This window comes from Pyrgilauda ruficollis, unplaced genomic scaffold (genome assembly GCF_017590135.1).
Source record: "Pyrgilauda ruficollis isolate IOZ18807 unplaced genomic scaffold, ASM1759013v1 scaffold119, whole genome shotgun sequence".
NCBI lineage: Eukaryota > Metazoa > Chordata > Aves > Passeriformes > Passeridae > Pyrgilauda > Pyrgilauda ruficollis.
In genome coordinates this window covers 1,566,258-1,588,268 of record NW_024510210.1, presented here as the reverse complement: position 1 = coordinate 1,588,268, position 22,011 = coordinate 1,566,258, and the positions used below count along the sequence as shown (strand labels likewise).

At 44.4% G+C, this 22,011-nt stretch overlaps 2 protein-coding genes across 11 annotated transcripts in view; both read left to right on the top strand.

Annotated features, from left to right (window-relative positions):
- MICAL2 (microtubule associated monooxygenase, calponin and LIM domain containing 2) overlaps positions 1 to 11,221 on the top strand; it is a 73,634-nt gene extending 62,413 nt beyond the window's left edge. For 4 of the 10 annotated variants that reach the window (XR_005956696.1, XR_005956697.1, XR_005956702.1 and 1 more), the window contains 8 exons: positions 3,101 to 3,199; positions 3,616 to 3,711; positions 5,066 to 5,252; positions 6,305 to 6,393; positions 6,764 to 6,863; positions 7,195 to 7,314; positions 9,669 to 9,726; positions 10,997 to 11,221. Coding sequence is in view for 2 of the 10 variants with exons in the window: in XM_041485704.1 (XP_041341638.1) it covers positions 3,101 to 3,199; positions 3,616 to 3,711; positions 5,066 to 5,252; positions 6,305 to 6,393; positions 6,764 to 6,863; positions 9,669 to 9,709 (612 nt within the window). In the remaining 8 variants the exon portion in view is untranslated. Of the gene's footprint in view, positions 1 to 3,100; positions 3,200 to 3,615; positions 3,712 to 5,065; positions 5,253 to 6,304; positions 6,394 to 6,763; positions 6,864 to 7,194; positions 7,315 to 8,040; positions 8,241 to 9,668; positions 9,727 to 10,996 lie in introns of all 10 variants that reach the window. The other 6 variants (XR_005956704.1, XR_005956703.1, XR_005956699.1 and 3 more) reach the window with 5 other exon arrangements.
- Positions 11,222 to 15,755: 4,534 nt separating this feature from the next.
- The window catches only part of LOC121363418 (MICAL C-terminal-like protein), a 39,541-nt gene continuing 33,285 nt past the window's right edge, over positions 15,756 to 22,011 (top strand). The window contains exon 1 of the mRNA XM_041485738.1: positions 15,756 to 15,937. The gene's annotated coding sequence lies outside the window, so the exon portion shown is untranslated. The remainder of the gene's footprint in view (positions 15,938 to 22,011) is intronic.

The window sequence follows — 22,011 nt, the reverse complement described above, 5'->3', positions numbered from 1 at the left end:
TTGTATTACAGGCTGGGCTTTGGTTATTCCTGTTTTCTGCTCAAGGTTGGATTAACCTTCAGAAAACTCTGTCCATCTGAGCTTTGCATGAGTGAATCCACAGCGTGTGTCGTAAGAACTGGGAAGTTTTTGCAATCAATTTACTCCCTGCAGAGCTTGGACCAACAGCTTCCCTTCAGTGACGTGACTCTAATTGCCAGCAGTAAGCAGGGCTGGGGTGTTTCTTACACACAGTAACTTATTACTCAAATGTTGTTTATCTCAGAGAGAAAATATACGTAGCAGCTTGTATGAAAAGTAAATAAATCACCCTCAAAGCAAAATAAGACCAGGAAAATAATTAAGGATATGAAAGAACAAAGGGAAAGCATTGTATGCTTTTGGAGGCAGAGAGCATGTTTCCTTTGTTTTATGAGAATGCGACTGAGGCTTACTTGGCTGGCTGCGCAGCTCTGAATAATAACACAGGGAAATACAGAAGGCAGCTTTCTCTTCCCGTGGTAATAACCACCCTGGCCAACCTGCTGGAAAGCAGCGTGCCGCTGACAGCTCAACAGTCTGAGGAAATCACAAACACTTGGGATTTTTAAGTGTTTTCTGGTTGCTCCCTGAAATTCACCGTGTAAGGTAACTCTTTAGGATTGCTGTTCAGCAAAGGCTTTAAAGCTGCTGGCGTAAAGCTGCCTGAACTGTGAGCAGTAGCCTGTTCCATGCAGACAGTGGCCCCAGCATTACAAAGCTGTGTGTGCCTTCAGTAGAGCAGTAGGCTCAGTAGGCTCAGTGTTTTTGAGGGTGGCAGGTGCTCTTGGGGCTGCCCTGGTGCATCCTCATCCTGCCCTGACGTTTTTGGTGGGTGACTGAGTGGCACTTGAACAGAACAGAATAGTTCTGTTGGAAGGGATGGACAACAAACATCTCTTGCCTGACCAAGTCAGGGCTGACCAAAAGTTAAAGCATGATTTTAAGGGCATTGTTGCTAAATTAAATTGAAATCTCACTTGCTTTTATTTGGAATGTGAATTCGCATTCATTATAGGAACATTTCCTTTTTAATAACATTTTTGAAGTGTGTATAAACATGCAATTTTCTTGTGTTGACTGCTTTAATGTTTACATGGATTTTTCCAATGGATGGAGAACAGAAATCAGCCAACCTGATGAATTTCAAGGAGTAGTTTAGGCTCAAGGATACTTTTCCTGAAATTCAACTACTTGCACTTCAAGCACAGCCTTGTTATTTAACTGATTGCTCCAGTATTTATCTAGTTCAAGGAAAACTTTCTGCTTCAACTGACTTTGAATACTTTCTTTTACCTTGGATCTTGTGGACAAGAACTTGTACATTACTTGTACATGTACAACGTGGCCTGGAGATTGCATAGCATATTCAGAGGTGCAAAATTTGGGGAGGAAATTTTTTTTTTTGTTCCATGTTCTTAAACAAATCAAAGGAATGTAGTTTTCCTGTAGTGGCAAGTAGCACTTCTTGTAGTGGTTTATAAAATGGTGTGCCACTTGGGACAGCATTGTGGTGTGTAATTAGCAGTTAACTTTGCATTTATTAGCCACAAGTTGTCCAGATATTGAATAATATTTTGATGTCTTTTTATACTAAACAAAACCAAACAGGATAGAAATTTGTCCCTTAAGTGGCCTTTGTAGTCTTAATGTGTGTATCTTGAACCTGCCTGGATATCAGGTTAGTTATGAGATGACTGTCAAAAGATAAGGGGAGCTGTAAAGGGGAGCATGTTCCCTTGAACTTTTTTATCCATAATAATTTTTGAAAACACACCCACAGTGCATTATAAGTGTTTTTAAACTTGATAGAAAATGTTTTAAGATTGTTTTGAAGTATTCCAAATACCGTTGCATTTACATTTTTCTCCTTTCTTCATGGTAACTTTCTGGTATATTAAAACCTTCAGTTAGCAGGAGTTGGTGTGGTGGCAGCAGACAAATCATTTCACTGAGAAGAGGGTGACTTCCTTGAGATCTGGGCTCTGTGAGAGGCAAATGGAGTGTTAGCTATGGTATCATGTGTCATACCTATAATGGAAAAAACCAGTGCCCTGAGTTCAGAAGCAGAGTATCGTACCCCTGGCCAGACCAGGATGGCCTTGCTGCATTTGCTGCCAGAGAGGCTGTGGGATCTTACATTGACTAGAAAGCTGAAATCCCAGTCAATACAGGAAATTTGATTTAGAGTAGAAGATACTTCTGTAAATCTGTGAGCCCTTTACTGTCTGTTTTCCAGGAGCAGGGTACCTACCTACTTGCTGCCATTCACACACTCATGCACACGCACTTTTCCTCTGTTCCAGTCCCCAGGCAGCTGTTTGGGCAGGGAAGCACAGACCATGCAGTCATTGGTCTGTTTGCTTGCATTTGGAGCCACAAAGCCTAAGCCACTGCTGGCTCCTTGCAGGCCTGATACATTTGGTTAAAAACAGCCTAACTTTCATGGCTGCAGCAGTGTGATGAGGCAGATTAAAGGAGAAGTTTTCCCTCTCACTAGCGTGGTTTCTCCAATTCTCTCTGGCATTGCAGTGAGTCACTGGGGAGAGGGCAAATGGTTGCCCTGTGAGCACCAACAAAACATTTCTGTGTGGGGCTTGGCTCATACATTTTCATAGAATGTTCCCTGAAATGTCACAGTTTGGGAGTGTTAATATGGAGTTCAATCCCACCCCTGTTCTGAAATGTGACAACCAAGTCCCAGAGAAGTTGAAGTGAACAATAGGGGTTTTTTTAATGTCCGAATGTCCAGCTCAGATAGCCAGGCAGTGGCTCCCAGCTCAGCCCTTTCATGGGCACAGCAGGAAGCCTTGAGGAGAAGCATTTGCTCCCATTAGGAACTTCTCAGTCATCCTCAGGGAAAAGTCTGTGGGCTGCACAGAAGCCTTCTGTGGCCCCACGCTGGTTACGCATGAACATGCTTGTGTTCTGCTGGGCTTCCCCTCTGCTCTTTCTCCTGCCTCCCTGTATCAATGTTTGCATGTGCCCAAATCATTCTTGTCTTTTTTTGTCTTTAAATTCTCTTTCAAGGGTAACTAAAGCTCTTCCTTCTATTCTTTATCTTCCTCCCTTTCCTGGTTAGACGACTGTAGGAAAGGTCTCACGTGCAATTGGAGCTGTGGCTGAAGTTCTTGTAAATCTGTATGTGAATGATCACAGACCCAAGCCACAGCTTGAACTGGTAAGACTAAACCCACAGAGAAACAGTAACTTGACTTAAGAGTAATGTTCCCAGAATGCCATCCTGACTTAAGACCCCAGTTGTGGAGCACTTGAAGCCTTATGAAAGGTGTAACACTATATGAAAGAGTCAAGTGCACATCGGCACAATATGCTGATGGAAATGTTGCTCTCCACGTCTTCTATTTCTATTTCTGTTACTTGACTGTATGAATTAAAACTTCAGGAGGCTTTTATTAAATGTAATCACTGTAGAATTAGTAACAAAAGACAATTATTACTTAGGGTGGCTTCTAAAGAAAGTTTTGTGCAGTACGTGCATATGCAGTTATTTTTAACACTCCAGTGTTGAATCACCGTGCCTCCTTTTGAAGAGGGCTGTTTCTCAACTCTGACACTGTTCTGTGTTGAATTCAGAAACGGTCTCTGGACAGAGCTGCAGGTTCTTGCCCCATTCCTCACTTACCATCTGCTGCCTCCACCACTCAGAGCTGTCAGGTACTGGGAAGCCAAGTAAGGTGTTGTGTGTGGTGATGACACTTTACTTACCAGCCAGCACTAAACTCAGTTGTTTCCGCTTCACTGTAACTATCTGATCTATTTAACACCATGGTTTTAAAAGCACATCTGTATGGTTTTCCATTTGCATGGTTGTTTGTTTGGAAAGATTCATTTTAATGATCCATCAGAGCAAAATTGATTACTAATGGCAGATCTGGAATAGAATTCTCAACTTCTGAGCACAGGACTGCGTGACAATGACAATTGTCAGTTCTGCTTAACATTAAAAAATGGTTCCAAGGCTTCCTTTTGCTCACAAATGAAAGATGAGTGTGGACTGTGTGCTACTGTCTGAATGTGCCTTGGACTTTTCCTCCTCCATCCCATGTGTGGTACCTCTCCTGTGGCAGCAGGGATAGTGGAAGGGGAGGGAGGTGGTAGTGGATGTGGCAGGCACAGCACGCTCAGCTGTACCGACCTGTAACCAGCCATAATACAGTAATGCAAAGTAACATCCTCATACCTGCCTCTAATAAGAAAAGGGAAGTCCAGTGGCATCTAATCAATTTCTGGTTCACTTTTCTGTACCTTTTGCATGTGTGTGTAAGAGGGGATGAGATTTCGTGGCAATTAAAGAATGTTAATTACCAGCCTAATTTCAACAGACTTTCAAAATAGTTTCATGTGATTAATATGGATTGTATTTTAAATGCATTAAAGGTGTTCTGAATGTTGTGGTAGGAAACAAAGTGATTTTTAAAGCTAGCCAAACCCCAGGTTGGGCTTTAGTCTTGGGAGGAACACAGCTGAGGGGGGAGGCACAGCTGTGGCGATGGGAAGGGTGGTTCAGACAGCAGCTTTGAAGACTGACTGACTGCTTTTCCTCCTGGAACTTAAAGCACAAGCCTGCATTTTCCTCCAGATTGTGTCTGAACTGAGAGTTCAGGGTGTTTTTTTGCTTGGCTGCAGATGCAAGTCTGCTGTTTGAGGCTGGTGAGGTGTGTCTTCACCTTCTGAGAGAGACACAAGTCCCAGAGCCAGGATGGTGCAGGGTGAGCACTTGGGGATGATGCTGCTCTTGGACCTGAGTAATCAAAATGTTGGTGAACTCACAGAGGGAAACTGGATGCAAGTCCAGCATCAAAGTCACCCCTTTAAAGTCCTTGTGATGTCTGATTTATTAATTTCTTCATAAACCTACAGAATTGCAATAATGAGTAATTAAAAAGCTGACTGATGCCTACTGTAATTTTGCTTGGAGTGTGCTGTGCAACCCTTCAAGCAGCTAAAGCAGCTGCCCCCTTCATAAGGACTTATATCTGGGTGTGGAGCCACAGCTTCATGTTCTGTTTTTATCTTTGAACAGGGTTCTCTGCGAAAAGAATTCCCCAAGTCCATCGGGGGGAGTGACATTTGTTATTTCTGCAAGAAACGGGTCTATGTCATGGAGCGGCTGAGTGCAGAAGGCCACTTCTTTCACAGGGAGTGCTTCAAGTGTGAAATATGTTCTACTACACTCCGCTTAGGAATTTATGCCTTTGATGTTGAAGAAGGTAATGTAGGAGCTATTTAGGAGTATTTTGAAATGTCTGAGTATTGGTGCTCTTCCTGGAGCTAAGGGGAAAGATCTGTCCTGGTAGCACGGTCAGGAGGAGGTCTGCCAAGTGTGCTGTTTGTGTCCCTGCTGATCTTTGAGTCCTTGTACTTGCAGTCCTAGTTTTTCAAAAAAGTTATGACAGACCTGAGCTGTAAATGAAGAAATCCTCAGTGGAAAATAAGTTGAGTGAGCAAAATGCACTCTGTTGAATCACAGGTCGAAGTAAGGGGGGAAAAAGGGGTGAGGTTTCTCCAATAATACAGAGTTATTCTTATCTCCATTTAAAACTGGCCATTAAATAACATGATCTATTAGGAGCAAGCCATAGCAGTGGCAGATTTACATGGATGCAGGGAGTGTAGGTTATTTCTGTTACAATGGTATGGTCAGGAGTTGAAAGCAGTAGGACTGACCAAGCACAGTGTGATTTATTTCAGGCTCCAGGCTGCTGTAGAACAAGAGGTTCAGATCTTGGGTGCTTCATCCCACCTAAATCCTCTGGGGTTTTCCTTTTTTTTTTTTTTTTTTAGTTTGGAATGGAATTATCAAACTGAATTGAAATTCCCTTGTCTCTTCCAAAGTATTTGAGTAGATCAGAGTATTAACCTGATCTCCCTCTGCAAAAATATTAAAGATTCAAGGTCAAATTTGTTCTTTTTCAGTGTGGAGAATCTGCAAAGATGTATTTTTTAGCAATTGACTTCTTTTTTTTCTGCTTGATGTCTTCTGTAGGTTTGTAACTTTGTATTTATGGGATGTTGGTTTTTTTGCTGTTTATTAATCTTATACCTGAGAGGTAGATAAATGACCTTGTATTACTGAACAAATGTGCAAATCTGTAAAAGAAACCTATTCAGAGCAGTTAGAATCAGTGCCAGGTTTCCCATTCCTTTTGCTGCCCAACTGTTCATTATCCTGGTTTCATTTTTTTTAATAGATGCAACAGTGATTTTTCAGTCCATATGCATGTAGATAACATATCCTGTAACTGATTTTTCCCTCTTGTAGGTAAATTTTACTGTAAACCTCATTTTACGCACTGCAAAATCAGTACAAAACACAGAAAGAGAAGGGCAACAATACAGATCCATGGAAAGGTATGGAGTGATTTTATTGCAATGCAATGTTGAGGCAGCTTTATCTGGGGCAGGGTGAAATACTTGTGTGTGTGTGTGGATGTTTTCTACCTCATGTGCAGTAAAATCAGTGCTAAAATACAAACCTCCTCATTCTGTGAGTTTGGCATATTTATAATCCAGTTCTCAATGGAATTTAGCTTTTCTATGCAAAGTACAGTTGAACTTAGGAAATGAAAATGTATATAAAGACTTCAATATATATAAAGATTTTCATTTCCAGTTGAACTGGAAATGAAAAGGTATATAAAAACTGAAGACAGTAACAGAAACTGGACTTACGTACTTTAGAATCATATTTAACATTTCATTTTTTAATGCTTTTTCTAAGGAGGCGATAGATGCGTGGAAGAAAGTGGAAGCCAAACCCACAGAGATCACCACAGAAAGCAGTTTGTCCACTGCTAGCAGTCCAGAGGACAGGTCCCCAGGTATCCTGACTTCCTTCTTACGGGGCACGCTAAGCTGGCCCCTGCGGGTGACCAGGGATCTGCTTGACATTCCCAGCCGCCTGTCTAACTGGATGCATGGTTTCCTGCACGCTACCCTCCTCCATTTCAGGGACAATGCATATAACTATACCTACCTGTACGAACTCCTGAGCCTTGGGGTGCCACTCCTCTGTGCTCTCCTAGAGGTACTCACTCACATGTACCGGGAAGCAGAGCTATCACTTGAAAACGTGCTTGAATGGGTGAAAAGATTCTGTAGGGTTTGAACCCTTCTGTGTGTCTTGCTCAGTTGTGCCTTTCAAATTTTCAGAATTAACAGCCTGGCTATTTTCTCGAGGGGAATTTTTGGTTTGGAGGGCTTTGTTTTTGCTCTTCGTGCAATGTGACGTGTGACTTCACTGAATGGCGGATTCCTTCCGACAGCAGTGAGGTACAATAGAAATTTTCAGCACAAAATGTACTGTATGTTAGAGCATGAAGGACAGTGTCCAAACACATTTCCAGAACCTGGAGTCAGATGAAGGATATTTTCTAGATTATTTCCCCACCTGTGGTCAGACCATTGGAGAAGATGGTACATTTTGAAACCATTTTTCTTCCTATTCTCCCCAGCTAATTTTTTTCTTTTTTCAGTTAGACCATGAAAAAATGTGTGTTCTTTCAGGAATATTTCTGACAAATGACTGGGGTTTGAAACCCGAGTATGGCATGTAGCTTTTTTTTTTTCTTGCTTTCATCTTTGCTCTAGGTTATGAGATTTTTACTTGCATGAATGTGATTCCAAAAAATCATGTACATAATTCACATTGCTCCTACATTTACATGTGATGGATACCTTTTGTTGATAGTGGGTATTATCTGTTCTACTAATTTATTTGAAGTTTTTCAATAAATTTGAAGAGCAAATGATAGTTGAGTGGAGGCTTGATTGAAATTTTAAGTCAAAGGAACTGGTAGAAAGTAGACCGGACATTCCTCAAGTCAAGGCTTCCTCATTTGGTAACTGATATGAGGCATATCAATTTATGGAGCACTCCTCTGTAACTGAAGTCACTCCATTCGTGCCTCTGGTCAGGCACTGCTCCCGGTCTCTTTTGGAATTTTTTAAAAATGCAGGTTTAAAACAAACATTAAAAGCCTAAAAATGTATTCTTAGGCGACAACTTCTTTGGTAATTCATTTCAACGTGTGCAGCTGGTGGCAGAAAGGTGAAATTCTATTACCTGGAGCAGCAGATGAGTAAAATTTTTTCAGATGTCCCTCAGCCTTAATCAGAAGGTCTACCTTAATCTGTTAAACAGCAAGGACACAGTGACATCCCAATGCTCATTGCTTTCAGCCTAGTTAGCCAGCGAGGTAAGCATGCTCCCTGCCTTTCAAGTACTTACTTATATTCAGAAGTTTACCAGGAAATAGGTAACCCAGTATGTGTCGCCTAAAATGAAAAGCACCTGTAGCATTTATTTGTAGCCAGGAGAATGTGGCATAAACAATAGGAAATATTGTTGCATTCAGTTAGTAGCAAAATTGAGGATCAAATGACTGTGCTGCCTGTGGGCTGGCAGGTCTTGGGGTTTGTTGTTCTGTTTTGATTTGATTTGATTTAATATAATGTGGGAAAAGATGATTTGAATTGTTTTGCCTCTTAGATATGAAAATGAAATGTGTCTGCTGTTTAAAATAAATGACAAACTGGATCTTTCTTCTAGATAGTTTGACTTTCTTTAAACTATGAGGATGAACTTTTCACTTTGTAGAGTGGTTATGTATTTTGGGGAAAAATTTGTTATTTTTATGCACAGAACTTGAAAAAGTGCTTGAAGAAAATTGTTAGATATAAGGTAGCATTCCTTTGACATAATTGCCTTTAATGCTCAATTATGTATTCAGCCAAACTTTGCTATGACATGGAGTGGACACAGCAATAATTACAGTTACATGGTGGCCATCTGTAAATATGTAATGTATCTGTACCTTACAGCATTTTAAAAACCTGACTTGGAAACCCTGTACTATTTTTAATAATTTTCTAATGATAGTAACTGTTTCACCCTAAAAAGGAGGCAGTCTGCAGTGTGGTTAATCCTGCAACACAGCAAACTGCTGGGCAGTCAAGTTTCCAAACTTGGGCTGCCATCAATTTTGGTTTCAATTTGTCAGTAGGAGAGTCTTTAGGAACACTTCTTCCTTTAAGTTTTCTCCTGCTGTTTGCTATGGCAGAGAGAGCATAATGGTAAATATGAGAAAATGGTGATGTAGTAAGAAACTTGGAAATCTCTGGCCAATGAACTTATAACCAAATTGATCTTACTAGTAGAAAGTGTAAAAAGAAGATTTTTAAATCTTTAAATAAGATTTTTAAAAAATAAAATTTGAATTAAATTAAAATTTGGTATTAGTTTTATATAGATTTGTATAATAGGGCATAAATACCTACACTTCCACAACAGAATTCAGGAACTTGCATAATGAAAATGTTTTCCTGAGGAATCTTAATTGCCATGCATTTTCCACTGGGGTTTTGCAGGTGATGCTGTTGGGAGGGCTATTTTATTGGTACCACTCCAACTGGTCTATTTTTTGACTTCTTCATCTTACTGTTCTGCTAGTAATACTCATAGCTGCTTGTCCTCATTGATAATTGAAAGAAAAAAAGGCAGTTTCATTTTGGCCGGTTATTCTTTGTACCAATGTAATCTTCCTGATGCTTTCCTACATAACCAAGTGAAGTTCTGTGTTTTCTTCCCTGCTGTCTTCTCTGCCAATCTCCCTCATTGCTTTTAGTCCAATTCAACATTCCGGTGCTGCACCCGCTCACTGGCTGAAGCCTTTCTGCTCTCAGGTGATTTTTTTTCCAGTTCCAAAATTACATGACTAACCCTGTTGTTTGAAAGCATTTCATTGTGTGTTTTGGGGTTTTTTTTTAACTGTTGGAGCAATCTGTGTGTCTGGTATATTAACGGAGCTTTGGCATGATTATTTAACCTGTAGCTGAGTTCACAGTTCTAGAAAAAGTAATGTTTTCTCTCTGTGTCTGTGCATGTGCGCTTCCCTGTGCCTTTAAGGTAAGTCAGGCAAGTAAAGGGTTTCTTGAAAGAACTTGTTAAAGCCTTATTTCTTTCAGAGAACGGAAGGAAAGAACTAAAATAAGGTCAGGGTGTGATTACCCAGCTGATTCTCTGGGTTAACATGAGCACCTATGTGCATGGAGCTCACACACGCGGTGAGCAAGCAGTGTCTGAGCACTTCCCTGCTTTCCTGCTGGAAAAGCGTGGTATGAAAGGTTCTATAGACAAAGTAGCCAAAGCTATGCAAGTTCTAGCCTTCCACCCCAAGTGACATCATAGGCAGGCCTAAAAGTGCATGTGGCTCTCAGGCTGACCTGCCAACCTGCCAGAGTGCTTTGGTTTGAGTGGTTTCATTACCTGGGCCTTGCTTGGCACTCTGATGATTGGGTTTCTCCTGCTGCACGAGACGTTGTCACCCCTCTCCATGACCAACTCCCACCATTATTTTGTATGTACTTTTTACATAAGGTCCAGTTTGTTTAATCACTAGCTGACAATCTAGAAGGGGAAATGAATCCCAGTAAGAACCAAGGGCTCCGGCTGCCCAGCAAGTACACTGAAGGTCTGGCTGATGTGGTCAGGACCCAGCTGTCCCTGCCGAGGACCCCTCTCAAAGGGAAGGGCCTTTGAATGGATCTTAGGAGCAGTTTTAGGAGGGCCCAAACACCCTCTGCTATCTGCCCCATGTCACACACCTCAGCCAGGAGTGTGGAAGGCAGCAGGGCCAGAGCCCCAGGCTCCTTATCTTGCTGGTCTCTATATTTGCACAACTCAGCCGATTGTATTTATTTGTGTGGGTATCCTAAAATGACTTGATGGCTCTGAAAGTTCCCACGCTGTGCCCACACAGAATCTCGCTGGGTTTCAAACATCATTTCCTGCACAAATGGCTGGGATGTGACTCCCAGTGTATTTCAGGGCTGCAGTTGTTACAAAGCTCTTTGTTGTTACAAAGCTCTGCATGCTTTAATATGAAGGTCATGACATAAAGGTCTGCCATTTCAAACCACTTCCTATTGCTGTGTTTTTTACTCTCTGTTGCAGAGTCTTCCTTGCTCTTCCTGCCCAGTGAGGATTCTGTCCTTCTCCTCCTAAATCTTCTGTCTTCATTTTACTTTATAATCTTAACTGAGTATTTTTATTAAATAGTTTTTAACTCTGTATTTAAATTTTCACATGGAAATTCTGTATTTTGCACATGGTGAAAATTGTTTTAGCTTTATTTATGATATCTGCTGTAAACAAAAATAAATGTAGTTCTTTATAAGTCTCCTTGTTTCATCTCTTCCTTTTGTAAAGATTTCCTGGGTACAGAGACTTGGTAGTGACTTCACGCTGGTTTTGCACCTTCCTCTTGTGGTGGATGCTGTGGTGCTGCCCTGCTTGTGGCCTGAGCCAGAGGCCCCAGAGTTTCACTGTGGTGGTGTCATTGCATATGTGTCCCTTGTGATGCACATCAAGGTCCCTGAGGAGCTGTCCCCTTGCTGCAGATCCAGGGTGACTGGTGCTGGGATTTACCCTTCCTGGGGACGAGGAGCTGGTGTTGGTGGGCATGGGGCACACACAGACAGCACTGTCCTTCTTTCTTTGGCCTCTGCTACCTTTCCTTACACTGTTATTTTACATAGTAACATATGTCATAAAGGTAATAATGTGTTTGGATTTTTTGTTGTGTTCAGGAAAAGCAGGTAATAACCCAGGATAAATCTTTACCTTTGCTACTTGCTCTGGAGTGCTATTCCCAGTACCTGCTGGACCCCTGGAAGCTGAAGCTGGTGGTGACCCATTGCCTGTTAACAGTTGCCTTGCTTTATTTAATTACTTTTTAAAAATTTTATTTTAATTTTTGTATATTAAGCTGGTGGTGGAAATCTTTTTAAACAACAGGTTCTCCAAAAGAGCTTTCTTAAGTCCTCCTCCTCTTCATTTTCTTTCTTTTGCTTACTCTGCAATTCTTAAGGTATAATCTCTTCCTTTGCATTTCAAGAAAAAAAAAAAAAAAACAAAAAAACCCCAAAACAAAACAAAAAAACCAAATCCCAAAAAGAACAGTCCCAGGAGTTTAATAGAAAGACTGTGTGATTTTTTTTTTTTTTTTCATGAATTAAAACTGAATCTCACTGGGATTGTTTGAGTGACAGAAATGATTTTTTAAAAAATTGTTGCTAAAGACATCATTGCCAAAGAGGAGCAAAGGTTATTCTCAATGAATTATTCCATCTCACTGCCAAGGGAAAAGCCACCGGGCACAGTTAAAGTTTGCTGTCTGAGGGGGAGATGATATCCATAATGAAAACATGGGCAACAAATACCACTGAGAACAATACTTGGCTCTTAATTGTAACAGACAAAGCAATTGGGGTGAAAGTGAATTTGCTCTTGCACAGTTTACAGTTTTAGGCCGAGGCAGTGACAGGGAAACATCAGAAAAGTATTTTTGCCTGCAGAAGATGATGATTTGTTTGGCACAAGTGTTGAGAGGCATCACATGTTCATGCTGTTCTCACAGGGTTTTACTCATTCCTGCTAAAATATCAGTACAATAACTTGGAATTGGGGTAACATTTGAGCCTGGATTTACTTCTCCCAGAGATGCAGAAGGCCCAAGCAGTCCCATCACTAGCCAGTCCTGTCAGCAGAGGGATATGTCTTGCAGGAGACAGCCCATGCACTTGTGGACAAGGCAGGACACAGTGTCTGGATAAGAAATAAAACAGACCGAATGACCAACATGAGAGGAGGAAGTTTGTGTTGGTTCCCTCACTCTTGGTCAAAATTATTACACAATAAAACCACATATTCCCTGTGGTGCTGCTGAAGGAAGAGCCTGGTGGGTTGAGGTCTGTGTGAATGTAACAAGCTGGTTTGGGGCTCCTTATCTTGCCGTGTGAGCAGAGCTCCCTGTGAGCAGGAGACCTGGATCTTCCTCTTGCTGTGCTCTGGAGTTCTCTGCAGAGCCGGGGTTCTGTCAGCAGTGCTCCCCAGAGCTGGGATGCTGTGTCCCTTTGCAGAGCTGCAGTTGTTGAAATGAGAGGCAGGCAGGCTGCTCCTCTGGGCTGCCCTGCCCTGGGACTGGGTACCTCCCTAAAACCGGTGGTTTCAGAGCAGGGAACACCAATGCCTCTTGGCCCAGTTAATGCCCTCTGAGACCTATGTCACAGATGCCATTCCAGCACGAAAAGGGCAGAGGTGGTGCTGGCAGGCTCAGGAGCTGCTCTCTTGCCTCCTCTGTACGCTGCTTCAAATTGGGTTCTGAGCTTGTCTGTTGCCACAAGCGCCATTTGGATTGAAAATAAGTACAGGGATGTGCCTATTTTCTTTATTAAATTTCTTTTTTTTGAAAAGCCAGGCTAACCTTTCATCCTCAAAGCCAAGCAGCGTTAACTGCCTAGGTGTCTGTTAATGAAAATCAAACATGTCAGCATCCACTAAAGGTAACCCACCTTTATTATAATTATGCTAAGCCTTTAAAATTAAAAAGATCTCGCAGGTTTTAAACATACTTGATTTGAATAGAAGAATACAGACAAAACTTCTTAAAATTGCTCAAACACCAGCCTTTCATTAACTCTACCAAGAAGAGTAATTTCTGTTCCTCTGAGTTTCTTCTAAATTGCTACAGCTGTAAAATGCCAGTGAAAGTTGCTTCTGTGTGTATTCCAACCTCAAGCAAAGACTACGATCTGCATTTTTCCACGGCATTATGGCAATTAGTTACTATAATTGGCTTTAATTCAGTTCTGGCTCACTCATTTCTCACATTCCAATCAAAACATTCAGTTTTGAAATGCACTGAGTTTTGCATTAATATTTATGTTTTCAAAGACATGATGTGTTTGCAGATGACTTGATTTTTTTTGCCTGAAAGATCATGTCACTGAAGATAAGAAGACATTATGTATTAATGCCTGATGCAAGTATACGTATCAGTCATGTAAATATTTCCCCAAGTCTCTTTCCTTTCCTTCATGAACTGTGCTCACACAAAAAGAAGGGAGGCTTTAATCTCATCAGGTGGTGGGCTCCAAACTTGTTTGAAATGGATGGAATTTCTGAAATGTTTTTTTGAAATGTGAAATGATGAAATTTCCATGTAGCTATAGTATTGAATTTGCCCTTTCAGCATTTGTTCTGCAGGTATTCATTCATTCACATCTTTGTTTTAAGGTTTTTGGTGCTTTGAATCTGTCTCCAAAAATACTATTTTGACAGACACTGGAAACTGAAAGTGTTGTTGCTGCACTCCAAAATCATAATTAATACATGCCTTAATATACCAGACTAACACAGATTGCTCTAATTAAATATATATTTACTCTCAAATGATAGAAGTAGTGTGCTATCATAGCAGGTTTTGTTTGAGAATCAATTTTTCCCAAAGGCACATATTCAGTATATCTAATAGGTTTCCTCTAAGTTTCTTTTTTTTCCTCCTTTGTTAATTTTTGTTCAGTTTGTATTAGCACATAAATGTGCACTGTCCCCTCAGATCCATTAAAAATCATGGAAGTCTCTGGCTCGCTTTGAGAGCTTCAAATTCCATGGCTTTATTTTGTGCCAGAATTCAGAAGTGTTTGTTTACACAGTAGGTGATGGAGACTTGGAGAAAGTGTTTTGCTGCTGAAGAACTTGTGTAGGTGCTGGCATGGGCTCACAGGAGAGGGGGAGGAGATGATCTCCTGGCACAGGGACAGGAGGAGGGGGCTCATCCCTGCATCAGGGATGGAGAAGCGGTGGCAGGAAAGCCTCTGTAGGCAGTGGTGTTGGAAGGCAGGCAGGTGATCTGGTCCTGCTGCCCCAGGAAGCTCAGTGCCACCCCATGGATAATGGGAGCAGCAGTTCCCTTCACTCTCTGCCACGTGTTAGCCACAACAAAGTGGAAATTGCTTCTGTTAGAAGTGTGAGGAGGAAGAAGGGGACATGTGGCAAGAACTGAAATCTGTGAAATGTCAGCCATCATTCCTTTTGTAGGAATCCTTTTCCAAGGGCAAAAACCTACCTGGTGGTATCTCAGGTGAGATGAAAAGTCGAAGCTGGGACAGGACATCGGTTTGGGAATGCTGCTGGAAGCCTGACAGGCTCCTGAGGCAGATCTGTGGGATACCTCAGTGGGATGTCTTCGTTCAGTTTCCAGCTCTGGCACAGGCAGTGCTCCCATGCCGCCTTGTGTGCTTTGAGCTCAGGCTGCAGGATGCAACTGAGGCTCTGACAGGTCTGAGCTTGGGTTTCACGCCTGTGGGCTGCTGAGCCCTGTATTTCAGCAGCACCAAGGTCTAACCAAGCTGGAGGAGTTTTCCCATCCCTCTGCCAGTCTCACATGGGCTGTGCTTTCCTGGACAGTGCTTTCTGCTCGGGATCTTGCCCCTGAGCTCAGCGGGTTCATTTCAGCTGTGCTTGCACAGCTCTGGTGTTACCACACCTTCCTTCTGTCCCCACGGCTTTCCTGAAGCGCTGCTGTTTTGTAAGCTGGACTCGGGTTGGTTTTTCTTTTATTGCACAGTAAGAAGTCAGGCAGTAAAGCGGGCTGGGTGTGCTACAGATCCATTTGTGGTCTGCTGAGTTTCCTAATGCTGGTTTTTGATGCCAGCTGGTGTTTGCTTTCACCATCAGAGCTGCCCACGTTTGTGAGTAACTCCACTTTAGAACTGCCCACTGCTGTCAGAGCCTGAGTCAGCAGCTCCATACAAGGCCAGGCAGGGTGCACTTGCCCTGTGAATGAGTGATGAGGTGACACAGTGTCATGGCAGGCCAAGAGCCTCAGGATTGCCAGCCGGGAATGCAGGATGCCAGTTGGGCCGGAGCCTTGAGTGCGGGCCCTGTGCTGCGTGGGGCAGCTGCACAGCAGGGAGGGTGAGCCCCCTGCCAGCCCTGGGTGCCGGGCACCCACACCCCGCTGACCAGAGCAGCACTCTGGATTTTGGTGACACCTTTCACCTGAGGACCAGAAAGCCCTGTGCCAGTCCTGAGTGGCTGGGGCTGTTTTGGGTAAGTACTGCTGTACTGTTCCTGCTTCACAGCCCCCAGGGTGTGCCACAGGCGGCAAAACATCACGTGCTCGCTGCAGGTTGGGACAGCTAATTGCAGGAGGTTTCATTCTTCCTCCCTATCCCCCAAACAGGGCCCACAAGGAATTGTTCCTTGTCTGCTCTTCCATAGCTGTGGAGTAGGGGTGGAGCTGTCTGCCCTCACGGCAAGACAGCTGTGGCAGGGTCCCCTTTCACACCAGCAGCAGGGAGGGATAATTTCTTGTCCCCTCTGAGGGCCCTGCTGGGGTGTCTCCACCTGGTCAGCCACCAGACCTTGTGTTTGGTGTGTGGGGACCCCCAGCCTGGGCAGATCAGGAGCTCTTGGAGTTGTTTTCTGGACCACCCTCCCCACAAATACTTTGTTCCTGACCACCACTACCTTGAATGTGTTGTAGGCCAAAGAAGAAAGATATAATTTTAAAATTTGTCGCTTTCTGGCTCTGTTCATGCTTTTCATCTGCCTTCAGGGATGTTCTTTGGGTTTGTGTGAGTTTTCATACTTTGGTTGACTTGGCAAGGTTCACTCCCCCTTTCTTGTTATGTGGGGCTCCCATTTGGTCTGACTCACTTTAACCAAGAAATCCCACAGGATTTGCTTAAAAATTAATTCCCATCACATGACTTAAAACCAGCTAAAGAGGAGGAGGGAGGAGAAATGTGAACACTTCCTGCTGTTTGTGACCCAGCAGCATCGATTTGATGGGGAGCTGGCTGCAGCTGCCTTGGTTGGGGATTTTCAGTGGAGCATCTTTGACCATTTTTGTCCATGCTGGAGAGAGGCATGTGGGGAGCAGCCACTCCTGAGAGGAGCTGATCAAAGCTAGCTGCCCTGGGCCAGCTGGTGTCCGAGCCGCTTGGCACGGCGCTGCTGGTGGGGAGGGGAATGTTTTTTGGCAGAGCCCAGGCTTTGTGCCATTATGGGCAGCACGTGCTCTGCCTGAGGTGGGGAGGAAGCGGCTGACCCTGTCCAGCTGCCCCAGCAGGAGCTTGGCTCTGCCCGAAGCTGGCGGGTTCCCAAGGCCGTGTCACCTCCGTGCCAGGTCACAGCAGTGTGATCTGCCTTGGCAGATGAGTCAGAAGCAGCAGCAGCCCGGCTGGAGTCAGGCTGCCTCGTGGGGCAGGACTCGCAGCACGAATGTCGTTGTTGAGTGAGAAATGGCACAGACTCACCAGAAGGCTGGCTTGCATCGAGCGTGTGTCTTTACTTCAGATCCTCTTTTAGACATTGTTCTGATACAGATAGACCTGGTTGGTCAATTAATCAATACATTTCACCTGATTGGCTAATTAGCAAGACACCTTTCTTATAAACAATCTTTGAGAAAAACAAGAAAACAGAGAGTAGGAAAACAGCACGTGCAGGTTGTTTATGATAATAAGCTATCATTGGTTATCTTCAACTCCCTAAAGTCTCAGAAGATGATTCTGGGAAAACTTACCTGGTTTTCTCGCTCTCTGACCAGACTGTCGCATCCACACACAAACAGCATCTCCTGCCCGTGCCTGGTGCCAGCCCTGGCACTCAGGCTGGGGCACCGGGATGCTGCAGCGATCAACGCCTTACACATGGCAATCAGAGAAGGTGTCCCCGTGGGTAGAGCTAAGCCCCTTTGGAAAGGGCTGCTTCTCTGGCATGGCTACAGTGGCATGCTGCTGCTGCTGGGCACGTTTCGGAAGGGGACCCATGCCAGGGACTCCCAGGGTGTTTTCATCAGCTCAGCAAAACCCATTGTAATCTCACCTCCGAGCACAGTGTCACTGCAAGCTTCCAGGGCTGTAAGAATATCCATGTAGCTCATGTCTGTAACAGGCAGCACAATACAGACAAGAAAGATCTCTCCACTGCTGTGTTGCACTGTCAGCTTTGCCCTGGTAGCTGAGGAAGAAAGGCAACCCAAAGTATTAGCAAAACCTCTTGAGATCTGAGTCCCTGATCCCACATCCCAGGAGATTTCTCCATTCTTGTTTCTGGACCTTGGGATGACTTTGGCTCTGCAAATGGGTGATCCAAGGCACGGTTTCAGAAGAATTTCCATTAGAAAAGGCAACAGCTGTGGGGACATCAGGTTTCACTGCCATGTTCCTGCCTTGGGCACTGAGCCTTTGCAGGACAGTGATGCTGCATGAAGGCCCTGTTAGATGTTGAAATGCATCCAGACTGAGGTTGCCGTTACAAAAAGTTATTTAAAAAAGAAAAAAGGTAAAAAATACTTTTTAGGTTATGGTGGATTATCGCTCTGTAAGCAATGTGAATTTTACAAGCCTGTCATTGAGAGAATCAGGGTTGCACTGAACTTTGAGTGAGCAGAAGAGCCGTTCTGAATTTGCCTGCTTTTAGTTAGCAAGATAATGCCTTGTGCCCATGAGCTTCCTGAAGGGCTCAGCCGGGGAAAGCATCTCCAGAGAGATGGAGGGAAAGGTCTTTTATAATGTCTTTGTCCCTCACTGCTGCATCTCTGACTAATTTGAGGCCTGGTGCAGACATTTCTGTCTCAAATGCAAAGGTGAGCTGGCACAACGTTGAATTAAAACACTTGGCATGACACTTAATGGAGAGAAAAACTATGTTTTAAAGGAAAGGGGCTTGTATCTGTATCTGTCCTTGGGGTCTGCAGGGGCTCTTTGGCCAAGCCCATGGATTGGAGTGAGTTTTGACTGGCCCTGACCTCTGGGTGAGAGCCAACCCAGGTAGAAGCCCAGTAAGCTGAAGCCTTAGGAATACGTCTCAGTTACCACAGGGCTTAGCTAATCCTGGCCCTGTAAGGAAAACAGTCATTTCTCTGCCCATGTGAGGAGGGTGAGGTGAGTTTTGAAATGCAGACAAAGGAGAAATTGTTTTTATCCCCATTTTTTCATCGCATTTGAGTGGGAAGGCCAGATGAATATGTGATTGTTCTGTTCAAATCACTGGCTGTGTTGCTGCTCTTAAGTAGCTGAAGGCAGCTAAGCTTCACTGCTTGCATTAAAAAAAATTAAAACCCTAACCACCAAACAAACAAACAAAAAACTCCCACAAACTCTAAAGCCCTGTTCTTTGCTCTAAATGCCAGTCAGTCAAAGACTGGGGCAATTATGGATTATGTTATGGATGAGAAGGATCATCATATATGGGTGACAGCAGCGTAAGGAGGGAGTTAACAACAGCTGAAGGAATGGAAAACATAAATTCCTTTAATGCTATCAGCAAGCTGGAGCTGTGTACACACAGCCCCTCAAGCAGCACGGACACCCTGAGCTGTCCTGCCCTCAGCCCCGCGCCCCACAGCCCCAGAGCACAGGCAGGATTTGGGAGTTAGCACACTCTGCTCTCCCTGGCTGGCTGGGGGAGCTCCAGCATCAAGAAAGGGTACAGCACTTGTTGTCAGGAGGTTTCCACTTGAAGCACTGCTGAGGGACTCTGGTGGCGCGTGCTGGTGTGACAGAGCTGCTCTGACCGTGACACAGCGCTGGCACATTCCCACGCGTGCCTTGTCCCTGCTCCTCGGTCTTTTGCCGAGGATTAGCAGGGCCTCCAGTCCAAAGTGTGCTGTGGAGCAGGCCGATTCCCTGCTGGAAGTCTTTAGCGTGCTGAGGCACAGGGAGTAGGAAGCGCGGAGCGAGCACCATGGAAATGAAGTAAGACCTTATGCAAATGCTATTTTGAGGGACTGTTTCCTGAGGCCTGGGCTTCCCTCTGATAAGGCCCCACGCAGAGGTCAGCGGCATGGCACCACTGCACAGGCAGGAAACGGGGCTGTGCCTTTTCCATCCTGCACACAGGATACCTCTGCAGCTTTTACTTGTTATAAAGCTCAGTTCCTCTGACTCAGTCTCTTAGCTTCTAGTCGAAAATCTCCTGTCCTGGGGAGGAAATAATTAGGGTGCTGGAGCATCTCTCTGATGAGGACAGGCTGAGAGATTTGGGCCTTGAGAAGAGATGACTGAGAAGGGACCTCATCAAAGTCTATCAATATCTGAAGGGAGGGTGAAAAGAGAGCAGAGCCTGGCTCTGCTCAGTGGTGCTGAGCACTAGGACAAGAGGCAATGGACAGAAACTGGTGCACAGGAGGTTCCACCTGAACATGAGGAAGAACTTCACTGTGCAGTGGCTGTGCAGAGGGACAGGTCACCCAGGGAGGGTGTGGAGTGTCCCTCACTGGAGATACTCAAGAGCCAGGCACAGACTTAGGAAAGGACTCAAGCAGCAGCAGCCTGAAGTCCTTCACTAGCATTCTAAAGTCCTGGCAGTCTCAACCTACACTATGATGGGAACCAGGGCACTGAGGTTTACAGCCTGGTTTCCACCCTGAAGTCAGAATTCCAGAAAATCAGGGTCCTCCTGCTCAGCCTTGCTGTGCTGACATCTCACTGAGGACCTTGCTGGTGCTGCAAGGATGGGTGGCTGCGCAGGATTCAGGGAGTGCTGTGAGGCTGAAACTTTCTGAATGACCTGCTTCTAATTTAGCCTAACATCTGTCCGGGAGCATAAATGTGTGCCTCACCTTTGTGTAAGTACTCAGCCTTTGGGCTCATTCAACAGAAATTAGTTCACATGGCCCTTCTCTAACCATGCAAAATAAGAGCTGTAAAGAAGTCCCAGATTTCTTTTGGATGCGTTGTTTGTATCAGAACAGAACTTCTGCTCCTGGATCCTCCTCAAACGCGGCAGCGCTGGCCCGTGGCACAGGCACAGGGTGGCTGGCTGGATGTGCCTGCACTGCTGTGGGGGAGCAGGTGATGACTGCCAGGTGGGATCCAGGCCTGTGGAGCTCTGGGCTTTTGTTTGGATTGGCCACACTCTCCCCCCACGGTGCTTACACAAGGCTGGCAGCAGCACATCCCTGCTGCCTGAACTCGCTCCGGACCCCTGTTGTCCTCAGGGATTGAAAACTCTGCTGCTTCTTAGGAGCTGGTGAAACATCCTCAGAGCCTACAAAAAACGCCCATGATGTGGGACATCTGGGGCATCTCTGCTTTCTGTTTGAGCCTGTTAGCCAAGGTGCAGCCCTGTGATGAGGGACAGAGGTCCTAACATGAAACTTTCCAAATGCCCTGCAGAATGTGTAAGCCAGTGTTGGAGCTCACGTGCCCATGTGGAGTTCGTGTGCCCATGTCCCATGCACTGAAACACCAAGACGATCCAGTCTCTGCTTTTATGGAGCTGAGTGCAACATAATTTATTCAATTTATATGTCTCACTAAAATACTGATAAAATATGTTAGTAAGGAGTGGGTTTGCCTTCAAATCCTAGAGTTGTTTGAGTGGGAAGGGACCTACAGAGGACTAGTCCAACCCCCTGCCATGGGCAGGAGTGCTGGTCTTGAACCCAGTTGGTATCACTGTGGATGTAAACTAAACTTGCTCAGAAAGGACTTTGCTGTTTTAACAGCCTTCTGAGAGGGTCAGCTCCTGGGTGCAGAGTTCAAGAAGGGGAGAGATTGTGATGCCAGAAAGAAATTTACAAAATAAAAGAAGACTGCAATAGGAAAAAAGCAAGCACAGAAATTTACCTCTCTAGAGAGGTAATGGTGCCATCCATCACTGTCATCTGGTGTCCTGGATGGCACCCTGAGGTCCTTCACCAGCTCTGACTGTTACATGTCCCTAATGGTTGGAAACTGGATATGCAGCAAGCTATTGCAGAGGGATGTGTTGACTGGAAATGTGTTCACATTCAGGAACCATGCTAGGAATTGCTGTAGGTTGTCTGTCTGTCTGTCTGTGGGTTTTGATGGTCTCCAGCTGTGTGTCTGTTAGTCATAAACATGTTTTCTCCTCTTTCCTGATAGTGTGGCAGGGAAAGCATAGTGAATGAGGTGGGAAGGAACACACTGGCTATGCCAGCCAGTGGCAAAACTGACTGTAGCAGTCACCTGAAGTGACCTTGGGCAGTGTTTATTACCAACATGGGTACAGAATTTATAGAAAGAGCTGGCAAACTATTATTTGCATTTGCTTGCTCTGATTTTCATGTAATATGCACCACCTTTTAAGGAGAAAGTTGATCTGAAGGATTTGGGGTTTACAAATAGGCTCAAAACACTGAATTTTAC